A 12,587-nucleotide genomic window follows, 5' to 3' on the forward strand; every position below is an offset into this window, starting at 1 on the left:
TATTTAACTATAACAATAGCCCTAACTCACAACTGGGCCAGCTCAATGAGTACTCAGTCTTTGAAAGCAGCTGGCAATTAAAGAAAAGCGATATTTTAGCACATTGTCCATGCAGGCGGCAGATGTGCGACCTTTTCAACCTGCTAACTCTTGTTGGCTGTTATGATTTCTAATCATTTTTAGAGGGTACCAGAAGTGCTAATTGAGGAGCGGTGATTGGTGAAATGGTTTCTGTCTGACTGTGAGAGCACTACAGTTCCACCTGTGCCCAACTCCGCAGATCAGCGACGGTCACGTGACACGGCAATGCATGGTAGTGTAACCATAGTAACACGTGACACGGCAATGCTCACTATTTAAACCGGACTCCCTGTAACAGGTCTTCTAGAATTTATGGTATTTTTTAGCGTGGTTTTGATTGCGTTTGTTTGGGCTTTGGTTGCACTAATTTTAATATGCGATGATATAACCGTGTGTCAACATTTCCCGAACTGTTTCTAATTCTTTTTTCCGACACAATTGAATAATTTAGTTCACCATATTTGAAGTCGTCGTGCTCAACACTCAGACCCGGGGTCACGATAAAATGAATTCCGGCACTTCCTCATCCTGCGAATCTTCCTAAATTGCTACTAGTGCTAGTACTTACTTTCACTTTCAGGATACTCAATACTCAAGCTTTTTCTTACTTTCAGAATGAACATAGAAGACTTGTTATCCCTCAAGACCCCTACTCCCTCGTTTAGACCCCCTCCGCCAAGTCGCCATACAACAAGCTCTACTGATAGTTCTACAAGTTCAGAGAACGGGGAAACGAGTACGCTGTGTTTTGGGAGTTCTCCCAGGAAGAAGCTTTGTTTAACTTCTAATGCTGGCCGTGAGCCAAATCCTTCATTTCTCTGCTCATCCAGCATTGCTAAGGTAAACGTCTCGACGAACCTATTTCTGGACAGATCCAAATAGTTATTGCTTCCTCGATGTCGAGTTCTTGTCGAAACGATTTATATTTTTGAACGGTTTTGCTGCGTCTTGCTTGATACTAGGAAATATATTACTGGGAAATGATAATCGCCACAACTATATTTGTAAATACTTCCGTCCGAAACATAACAAAAATTTCGCGGAATAATTATAATTATGAACTGATCTAGTTCTACTAGTACTTGAGCTTCAAGTAGAAGCTCCTGTCTGCTGTCAGTTGCAATTCTGAATTTGTGTGTGGTCGTTTTGCTATACTAAACGCTTTGAACTGAAAGTGGCAATACTTCAGATGTTTTGCTATACTAAACGCTTTGAACTGAAAGTGGCAATACTTCAGATGTTTTGCTATACTAAACGCTTTGAACTAAAAGTGGCAATACTTCAGATGTTTTGCTATACTAAACGCTTTGAACTGAAAGTGGCAATACTTCAGATGTTTTGCTATAGTAAACGCTTTGAACTGAAAAGTGGCAATACTTCAGATGTTTTACTATACTAAACGCTTTGAACTGAAAAGTGGCAATACTTCAGATGTTTTGCTATACTAAACGCTTTGAACTGAAAAGTGGCAATACTTTAGATGTTTTGCTATACTAAACGCTTTGAACTTAAAAGTGGCAATACTTCAGATGTTTTGCTATACTAAACGCTTTGAACTAAAAGTGGCAATACTTCAGATGTTTTGCTATACTAAACGCTTTGAACTGAAAGTGGCAATACTTCAGATGTTTTGCTATACTAAACGCTTTGAACTGAAAGTGGCAATACTTCAGATGTTTTGCTATACTAAACGCTTTGAACTGAAAAGTGGCAATACTTCAGATGTTTTGCTATACTATTACTAAACGCTTTGAACTAAAAGTGGCAATACTTCAGATGTTTTGCTATACTCCCCTATACTATTACTAAACGCTTTGATCTAAAAAGTGGCAATACTTCAGATGTTTTGCTATACTAAACGCTTTGAACTAAAAGTGGCAATACTTCAGATGTTTTGCTATACTAAACGCTTTGAACTAAAAATGGCAATACTTCAGATGTTTGCCTATACTATTACTAAACGCTTTGATCTGAAAAGTGGCAATACTTCAGATGTTTGCATGTAGCTCCTGCGGAGTGATGTTCCAGTCTCGGAGCGAACTTTACTCCCACTTCCGAGATATCCACAAACACAAGTTGTTCTCCTGCTCCTACTGCAGCAAACTCTTCACTCGCAGCAGGTACCTCACAGTGCTGGCAAACTTGGGAGCCGGTAATGTCTAACTACTAGTCAGACTTTTCTTACTTATAAGTTAACTAACTAACTCACTCTATAACTCCACAATTTCAGCTCTTTAAAGACACATACTCGGGTACACACAGGTGAGCGACCCTATCAATGCACGGAGTGTGGCAAAACTTTTACCCAGGTAAGTTACTTTGGACACTGTACAGCTAAGTTCTTTTTACCTTATCGGACGTTATTTGACCGGACATTGCGTGGACGGACATAATATTGAACGGACATTAAAATTAACTATCTTGTCGTATTTTATTTTATTGGACATAAACAATGAAAATGAACGTTAGGGCCTCCACACTCCAGCGTCCAAATAAAGTCCGAAATGGTATTAGTATTACTTTATTACTCTGGATACATGTATACAGAGTATGTATACTATTACTTCTAGTTAAACTTGCAGGTCGTTTTTCTTTAGAATTTAAAATAGTGTTATTAATTTCAGTTGAGCAATGTTTTACAACACAACAGAGATGTGCACATAAAAGATAAGAGGTTTAAATGCAAGCTGTGTGAGAAAGGTTTCAGCAGACTCGAAACATTGCAGTGTCACATTCGAGTACATACAGGTAAATAACGGGGTGGGGTATTTCTAACCCTAACCCTAACCCTAACCTTGTCGGGGGGTCAATTGTCGTACTAAGCCCTAGATTTCGCGACAATTGACCCCAGTGTAATTACATAGGGGGTCAATTTTCGCGGTACGAGTTCACACAGGTATATAAGTATAACCCTCGTCATCCTAGATATCCTTCATTCGGCACGCACTGTCATTAGTGGGTTGTGGGCCCACTCCAGTCTATGAAAAACTGGCTAGGGTTACTGTTAGGGTGTAACGGGCGTTATTTGAAGTGGGATAGATCGACATGAACTCGCTATTTGGCGCTCGTTTGTGGGTTCTAAGTTAGTTAGTAACGGGTGATACTCGTAAAATATCTGTTCCACTTCCATATATTAGGACCGTCGACGAGTCCAACTCGGCGCGCGTCCTGGTAGGTTGTAAACCTACAATATAACTATTAATCTATTAACTTAACTCTGCTGCAGGCGAACGCATTTACAAGTGTGAAGTATATCTATTAACTTAACTCTTGACTCTGCTGCAGGAGAACGCATTTACAAGTGTGAAGTTTGTCAGAAGTCTTTCTCTCAGCGAGCTAACCTGAAAGTCCACACTCGCATTCACCGCGGTGAGCGCACTAGACCTAAACGAGCGAGGACCACCCCATCCATTCCACAAACTCATCCTCCTAAAGTTATAAACCCTGTTATTGTAGTTCCGTCTACCCATCACAGAACTGTGCTCCCTACTCAACTATGTTTTAATGGCGCTTTTATTGTGGCAGGACGGACATTCAATAACAATTTAGCTTTTACTCGTGAGTCAGACTCCGGATTGGACTTTTTATTGCCAACTGTCGCATTGAAGTTATTGTTTGATGTGATAGTGTCTTTACATTTTGCTTAATTTTATAAATTATTAATGTTTGTTTGAAAGTGAATGGCGGATGCCTGTTTTCAGTTTATTCATTTTCAATTGATATCAATAAATGTTAATATTTATGTTTTAATTTTCAATTTGGTAAATTTTGCTTTTATTGTTATCGTTTATATTTCAAATCCAAAATCATCTGTAGATTTTATCATCCGAATTTGATTACTGAACGGTCCGGGCCTCAAGTCCACTAAAAGTAAACATTGATTGACCTTACCTGGGGACCCCAGGCTATTCTGTTCATAAAAATAATAAACCGAATAGAGATTCGGCGGAATGACAGGCTGAGCGTGAGAGCGTCGCCCAGTAATGATTGACAGCACCAATCCTGAACCCTTCAGGTCGTTGTCCATTGTCGACTGACTGACCCGGCCGGCGCACGCTACGTCATACGTACTACGCAGTAGTCAGTAGTGCAGTACTTTGCCTCGGGCCAAGTTGTATCACGTCGTGACCTACATGTGACATGGTTGTTTCAATAATGAATAAGTGTAGCATCTCTACGATACAGGGGAGCTGCGCGGCGGGTCATACAACGTATATATATGGGTAAACTAGACCTGCATAAGCCAGGGGAACGGCCCATAGCAGGGTAACCAGGATGGCCCGGTACCCAAAAACCCGATTAACTAGCAAAGATAAAAAATAACAATAGGTAATAAATAGATACCAATACTATACCGATATAAGATGCATAGTTCAGAAGGATCAAACCGGGATGTTCCTTCTGTTAGTCTTTTGTAGGAGTCCATGGCTGTCGTATTCTTGTCTTTATTTCTTTCCTTCTCCGTGATGTATTAGTCTTGCTGTAACGAGGAGTTAAAGAAATGTCTGGTATGGAATACTATGGTCCTGGGAGGTATCATGTTAAAGATATGGAGGGCTGGGGAAGTCACTGAATCATGTCAATGAGAAATAAAAGGAAACTGAGTAGTAGGTAACGTGGTTGTCCCTTCCACAATCAGCAAAGATGAAAAAGAGGGGTGAGGGGGAGAGAGAGAGACAGGCATTAAGTCAAGCTACGAGAGCCGTCCAGTGGACTATTGAGCCCTTAGAACTGGCTGGGTAGCAGGACCTGCTGCAAGTCTGAACACGAACTGGGGAGGGGAGGGTGATTGTGGTAGAGGGACAATTACGTCAGCTAAGGCTAAGAGAAAGAGACTAAGGGGGTTCATAGAAATCTAGATACTTGGTAGCTCTAGCGAACCCCACTATGTTACTGATAGAGAAGGTTTGATGGAAGGTGTCCTCTCTGATGGTATAGTTACCAAGGTAGTATTTCCTGTGTAACAGTGATTTCTCTCCGTGGAGACAGAGGTGCGAGAAAAAACATTGTTAATATAAACAGTCTAGATCTTAACTTGGAGCCACAAGGCCAAGGGTAAAAAATTTTTGAGTGTTTAGGGAATTTTTTATATTCTTAAAGGTTTGTTTTTATATATACTAGAGTAGCAGAGAGGAGTTGAGTGTGCACTTCAATGTACACAATTTTTGACCACGCAGGGTCTTTCATTAGGTCATTCCAAACCAAAATCATCTAGGTACCCATTTTGTATCGGTAGTCCCAGTCCTACAGGGCGAAATTTCTAAATTGCCCTCAGGCGCAAATTTGGGATTTTTGTATCTCGGCTTCTAAAAGACTTAGAGACTTGAATATTGGCTTAAAATAACCGCAATACCCTTATTTATATACAAGTTATGAAGCAATATAAGGTCTCAAGTGCCTAGTTTTAAAGATATTCACGAAAAACTGTTTTTTGGCTCATCGCAGCTGGAATTACCGGATTATTTTTACATCTGGAGCTAGAAAGGTCGTAGAAACTTCTCCGATATTGGAAAGTATTCGCAATGAGCACATTTATATAAGACTTATGAATCATTGTATGCTCTAAAATGCTTATTTGTAGAGATATTAGCAAAAATCGGTAATTTTGGCTTCACCAATACAAATTTGGTAATTCGTTTTGTCTTTTTGTTGCAAATTTTCACGTTGCAATTTTCAAGATGCGGTTTGTGGCTATCGATGGGGCTTTATATATGCTATTGTATGGTTTTGATACAATCCTTCAGCACCTAGGACATAGGCAATAGGGGTCTCAAACCCTGAAATGTCAGGAACTGGGCAGTGGCCGAGATAAATATTTGATAATTACTTGGACTCTTGACTCACATTCATCTTTTCAACGGTTAGTTAGACATCTTAAACCAGTATTGAACGTTGAGTGAAACTTCTGATCCATTTGTAGCTCAGGTGATGTGCCCCAGAACAACACACCTGAGTGACAGTGGGCCTTATCGATCATGAGCCGCAAATCACAGTGACTTTGGGCCTCAGAGACAAGGGCATTCGTACTCTTGGCTTAAATTGGCTCTTCGTTAGTATCATCAATCAGGTTTCTAACCTCTAAATCATCTGCCTGTTCATTGTCCATCCGTCTCTTTGAGATTCATTATTACTTCAAGTTTAGTCATTTCGTTTCTGTTCAACTGTAGGCGTAATGAGGGACTTCAGTCCAGCAATAAAGTCAATATCTCTAGATTTAGCAATATTTCGTTGGTTTCGCTACTTTTAAGGTAATTATGTTCAGCAAGCAAGGTTGTAAGTTTTCAGCCCTACTGCCCCGAAATATTGCCCCCCCCCCCCCAGATCACTAGTAATGCTGGAGCACAGGTAATGCACATGGTAATGCTGATTTTTTGCTTAACATAGCTCATTTTAAAGTTCCTTTATCAGCAGTCTTCCCTATCATACTGGCATATAAACAGATTCACCTCCTTTATCTCTAGATATAATCTTGAACCTGGGCTCTACAGGTTATCGAATGTCCACCAACCTCTTTCCCCAATTATTGTCAGCCCCAGGACCTCTATCACCTGCAACTTTGGGTCTTAGAACTTCGGGCCCAAAGATACCTGTCCCTCAGTGACTCTGTGCCCCACATAATTCTAATTTATGACTCAATGTAAATTGTAAATGCTGAGATGGACATAAGATAACCCGTATCTATCGCTAAATTATTTACTATTATTATTGTATTGCTGTGTAAATTTAATTCTAATTCTAATTATAATTCTGTAGAGCCCAGGTTCAAGATTATATTTAGAGATAAAGGAGGTGAATCTGTTTATATGCCAGTATGATATGGAAGACTGCTGAAAAAGGAACTTAAAAATGAGATATGCTAAGCAAAAAATCAGCATTACCATGTGCATTACTAGTGCAGAGTGCTCAAGCATTACTAGTGTTCTGGGGGGGGGGGGGGAGGGGAGATTATATTTAGAGATAAAGGAGGTGAATCTGTTTATATGCCTGTATGATATGGAAGACTGCTGAAAAAGGAACTTAAAAATGAGATATGCTAAGCAAAAAATCAGCATTACCATGTGCATTACTAGTGCAGAGTGCTCAAGCATTACTAGTGTTCTGGGGGGGGGGGGGGGGGGGAGGGGAATTATAATTAGAATTAGAATTAAATTTACACAGCAATACAATAATAATAGTAAATAATTTAGCGATAGATACGGGTTATCTTATGTCCATCTCAGCATTTACAATTTACATTGAGTCATAAATTAGAATTATGTGGGGCACAGAGTCACTGAGGGACAGGTATCTTTGGGCCCGAAGTTCTAAGACCCAAAGTTGCAGGTGATAGAGGTCCTGGGGCTGACAATAATTGGGGAAAGAGGTTGGTGGACATTCGATAACCTGTAGAGCCCAGGTTCAAGATTATATCTAGAGATAAAGGAGGTGAATCTGTTTATATGCCAGTATGATAGGGAAGACTGCTGATAAAGGAACTTTAAAATGAGCTATGTTAAGCAAAAAATCAGCATTACCATGTGCATTACCTGTGCTCCAGCATTACTAGTGATCTGGGGGGGGGGGGGGGGGGGGGGGCAATATTTCGGGGCAGTAGGGCTGAAAACTTACAACCTTGCTTGCTGAACATAATTACCTTAAAAGTAGCGAAACCAACGAAATATTGCTAAATCTAGAGATATTGACTTTATTGCTGGACTGAAGTCCCTCATTACGCCTACAGTTGAACAGAAACGAAATGACTAAACTTGAAGTAATAATGAATCTCAAAGAGACGGATGGACAATGAACAGGCAGATGATTTAGAGGTTAGAAACCTGATTGATGATACTAACGAAGAGCCAATTTAAGCCAAGAGTACGAATGCCCTTGTCTCTGAGGCCCAAAGTCACTGTGATTTGCGGCTCATGATCGATAAGGCCCACTGTCACTCAGGTGTGTTGTTCTGGGGCACATCACCTGAGCTACAAATGGATCAGAAGTTTCACTCAACGTTCAATACTGGTTTAAGATGTCTAACTAACCGTTGAAAAGATGAATGTGAGTCAAGAGTCCAAGTAATTATCAAATATTTATCTCGGCCACTGCCCAGTTCCTGACATTTCAGGGTTTGAGACCCCTATTGCCTATGTCCTAGGTGCTGAAGGATTGTATCAAAACCATACAATAGCATATATAAAGCCCCATCGATAGCCACAAACCGCATCTTGAAAATTGCAACGTGAAAATTTGCAACAAAAAGACAAAACGAATTACCAAATTTGTATTGGTGAAGCCAAAATTACCGATTTTTGCTAATATCTCTACAAATAAGCATTTTAGAGCATACAATGATTCATAAGTCTTATATAAATGTGCTCATTGCGAATACTTTCCAATATCGGAGAAGTTTCTACGACCTTTCTAGCTCCAGATGTAAAAATAATCCGGTAATTCCAGCTGCGATGAGCCAAAAAACAGTTTTTCGTGAATATCTTTAAAACTAGGCACTTGAGACCTTATATTGCTTCATAACTTGTATATAAATAAGGGTATTGCGGTTATTTTAAGCCAATATTCAAGTCTCTAAGTCTTTTAGAAGCCGAGATACAAAAATCCCAAATTTGCGCCTGAGGGCAATTTAGAAATTTCGCCCTGTAGGACTGGGACTACCGATACAAAATGGGTACCTAGATGATTTTGGTTTGGAATGACCTAATGAAAGACCCTGCGTGGTCAAAAATTGTGTACATTGAAGTGCACACTCAACTCCTCTCTGCTACTAGAGTAATAGGGTCATTGCTATATTATGTGTATATTGTTTGAATAATTTTATAATTTCCTGTGTATGGAGAATGCTGGACAGCTTGTGAGGTAGTGTGCTGTAGTTTCCTTGTCTTCATCACACTTTTTGCATATGCTGTTGGGTTCGTTGCCAATCTTGTTTTGGAAATATCTGAGATAACTGCATCCTGTGAATAGATGGGTAAGAATTCTGGTATTGTCTCTATTATGTCGTTTAACGTCAAGGTGTCTGTCAAAGAAACTAATAATGTTGGATTGGTGAAAATCAGTGGAGGATCTGAAGAGTAATAAACGTTTATAGTGAAGTCGAGAAAAGTAACTGTCTAAAATATTAGAGAGAGAGAGGAGTGAGTGTAAGGGGCAAACGGAGGCGGTCCAATGGGAGGAGAGTCGGATCCTTTGTTTGCCAGAGAATCTGCGAGATCATTGCCTTTTATTCCACTATGCGCCGGTACCCAGTGGAGGGTGACGGATATCGTCCTGCTAAGTGCGTTGAGGGCTCCTAGAGTGTCTAGGATGAGGTGGGATCGGGAGATAGTGCCCGATAAGGCAAGAAGAACTGCTTTGCTGTCGATACAGATGTGGAGCTCAGTAGCTTCGTAAGAGTTCTTGGAGAGGTGGATACAGAGGTGGAGTAAAGCCAGTAACTCTGCTTGGAAGATGGTTGTGGTGTTTCCGAGTTGGTGGAAATGTTCTGTAATAGACGATGAGTTAAGAAAGAGGACGAACCCCGCTCCTGCGAGGTTGTTCTTCACCGAGCCGTCGGTGTATCCCACTAGAGTGTCTGGTTTATGTAGGAGAGGGATCTGAACTAGGGCAACCGAGCGGTCGAGAATATCCGTTGTGAAGGATTGTGACAGGTTGAGTGATGCTGGTGCTATGTCTAAAAGGGAAAGAGGTGGGAGAATCTTCTTGAGCTGATCATTGAGGAGTAACGAGTGAGATGTCAGCTTTCCGTCTCTAAGTCCGTATGAGGCGGACGAAGTGATGTTAAGCCTGAGGAAAGTTTTAAGAGAAATGGAGTGAATCCTGAGGTCGAGAGGGGGGAGTTGGGTGAGGACCTCTAAGTAACAGGTCGGAGAGGAGGAGATGGCTCCTGTGATCAGGAGTAGAGCTGTTCTTTGTACGTGGTTGAGCATGTTAGTAGCCCATTTTCTGGAGTCCAGTATATGGCTCCAGACCACTGATCCATGAGAAAGAGCTGGGATGATGATTTGTTCGTAGATCCAGAGTGTGTAGGAAGGTTTAAGTCCCCATTTTTTGCTACAGGCAGATCTGATGGTGTGCAGGTTCCTGATAGCTTTATTACAAGTGGCATCAATGTGGGATCTCCATAGGAGCTTGGAGTCAAGGGTAATACCAAGGTACTTGACCTCATTTACAAGGTGAATGTTGATGCCTCTTAGAGATAGGGGTTTATCAAGCGTCCATAATCGTTTCCTGGTAAACATGATAGCTTGGGTCTTGAGAGAGCTAAGTTTTACGCCGATGGTCGTGCACCAATTATCAATGATAATGAGGTATCTTTGACAAATGGCTCTGATGGTGGGAATGTCTATTCCTCCTACTATGATGGAGAGGTCGTCTGCGAAGGCTTGAATGAATGATGTGTCTAGGTTGTGGTTAGAGAGGAGGTCGTTAAGAGTAAGGTTCCAGAGAAATGGCGAGAGTACTCGTCCTTGAGGGCAGCCTCTGCTGATAGTTCTAGAAATAGAGATACCGTTAAGGGTGAGAGTGATAACTCTATGGGAAACCATATAGTAAATCCAGTTGCATAAGGTGGTGGGAATTCCCGAGTTGTTGAGGTTATGGTAGATGGCGTCATAAGAGATGTTGTCGAAGGCTCCTTCAATGTCCAAAAAGAGTCCTAGGGCTTGATTTCCAGCTGAGAGGGAAAATTCAATTTTGTTGGTAATCTTGTGAAGGGCGGAGTCGGTAGAGAAGTTTCTCTTGAAACCATGTTGGTTGTCTGTAGTGAGGTTGGAGAGTCCAATGTCGGCTTCAATGTACCAGATGATCAGTTTCTCCATAATCTTCTGTAGAGTCGAAGTAAGGCTGATGATACGAAATGCTCGCACATTTGTATAGTCGTCTTTAAGAGGTTTGGCGATGACTACACCATTAGCCTCATTCCAGTCGTCAGGTGTGATACCCAAACGAAGGGAGTGTTTATAAAGGTGAAGAATACAAGGTGAGATAGAATCCCAGCATGCGTTAATCATATTGAATCGAATGTTGTCTGGTCCCGGAGATTTGTTCGGAGCCATGTCCATGCAGACTTTCTTCAGTCTGTTAGGCGTGATCAGAGAGTTGATGATGTTGTCGTGATCTGGGCCTGGGTCAATAGGAGTGTGTGCTATCGGGTTGTCAATGGGGAGGAGAGCTTCAGCTAGCGTATCTAGGGTTTCTCTTGGAGATGAAGTGAAGCTGCCGTTCGGTTTTTTAAGGGATCCTAGCTGTCCGGGATTAGTGTTCAGTGATTTCATGACTTTATGGAGTCTAGCTGCTGAGGGTATGCTAGAAATTTTGTTCACGTAGTTTTTCCAGCTAGATCTTTTAGCTTTCCTGATGATGTTTTTGTAGTCTTTAAGTCCGGTTCTGTAGAGGTTCCAGAAGAGATCTGTTTTGTGTTTTCTGGCTTTCCGGTGCATGATTCTGACTAGCCTGCGCTTTGATGTGAGTTCAAGGTTCCACCATGGTACTGATGATCTGATGGAGGAGAACTTGATCGGGCAGGCTATGTTGAAGGCTTGGATGAGTGTGTTAGAGATATAAGAGTTAAGCTTATTGAGATGGGGTAAGTCGCACGTGGGAGAATATCTGAAAGGAGAGTCAGAGATAGATTGCGTAACTAGATCGTTGAAAAGCTTCCAGTCGCAATCCTTGGGGGATCTGTAGGGAAGTTTAGTCGGAGGGGCAAGATTAATGGTGTAGGATAATCTGGCGTGGTCAGAAACTGTCGAGCAAAAGGAGCTGGACCAGTCATCTAGGAGGTGGAGTCCGTAGTCATTAGTAATCGTGAGATCAATGATAGAGCTTCCTAATTTAGAAAGGTAAGTAGGATTTGATCTCTTGTTGATGATTTGAAGAGAGTTGGCAGCAATAGTGTCCGCTAGTGATCTGCCTCGGGAGTTAGTGAGTCTATCTCCCCAAAGTGTGTTCCTGGCGTTCGTGTCGCTACCCATGACTAGAGGGATTTTGTTGAGGTTACAATGAGTAATAAGGTCTAATAACAACGGGTTGTTAATAGGGAGAGTGATGTCTAGGTATGCTGAGCAGAGGATGAATGATTCTGTGTCAAGAGTAATTCTGATTGTGGTAATGTCAGGTGAGCTGAAGTGTCCCAGTCTCATGCTAAGTGCATGAAGTCCTTGAGGGATAATGATCGCTGATCTAGCTCGTCCGGTGGACGAGATGAACGGTTTGTGTGAGCTAGGGATGTTAGGTATGCGCTGTTTTTTGCTGACATATGGTTCAGAGGCACATATTAGGTGTGGTAAAAAAATCGAAATTATGCGGTACCGCACCCGACTATAAAGGTAAAATGTGCGGTAAGGTGCGGTAAATTTTTACCAATTATGCGGCAAATGTGCGGCGATTTTTTCGAAATTTGTGTGGGAATTGTGCGGTTTTCTTTTGCATTTTCTCAAGGACTTTGGAAATTCTAAACGTATTAAGTGTGAAAACTGTAATAATGCCATCCATACTAAGTGTTTCAAAGCAGC

General features: G+C 41.3%; 1 protein-coding gene and 1 long non-coding RNA gene across 2 annotated transcripts in view; one reads left to right on the plus strand and one right to left on the minus strand.

Moving 5' to 3' along the window:
- The window catches only part of LOC134826500 (uncharacterized), a 95,580-nt gene that overhangs the window by 43,303 nt on the left and 39,690 nt on the right, over positions 1-12,587 (minus strand). The gene's annotated exons all lie outside the window — the stretch shown is intronic.
- Positions 370-3,809, plus strand: LOC134826498 (zinc finger protein 239-like). Its single transcript, XM_063838881.1, has 6 exons — positions 370-379; positions 696-921; positions 2,074-2,201; positions 2,312-2,390; positions 2,706-2,829; positions 3,367-3,809. Exons 2-6 carry the CDS (start codon positions 697-699, stop codon positions 3,726-3,728), a joined length of 918 nt encoding a protein of 305 aa, XP_063694951.1. The 5' UTR covers positions 370-379; position 696; the 3' UTR covers positions 3,729-3,809.

Source organism: Bolinopsis microptera, chromosome 2 (assembly GCF_026151205.1).
Source record: "Bolinopsis microptera isolate Bmic1 chromosome 2, MBARI_Bmic_1.0, whole genome shotgun sequence".
In the NCBI taxonomy this organism is placed as follows: domain Eukaryota; kingdom Metazoa; phylum Ctenophora; class Tentaculata; order Lobata; family Bolinopsidae; genus Bolinopsis; species Bolinopsis microptera.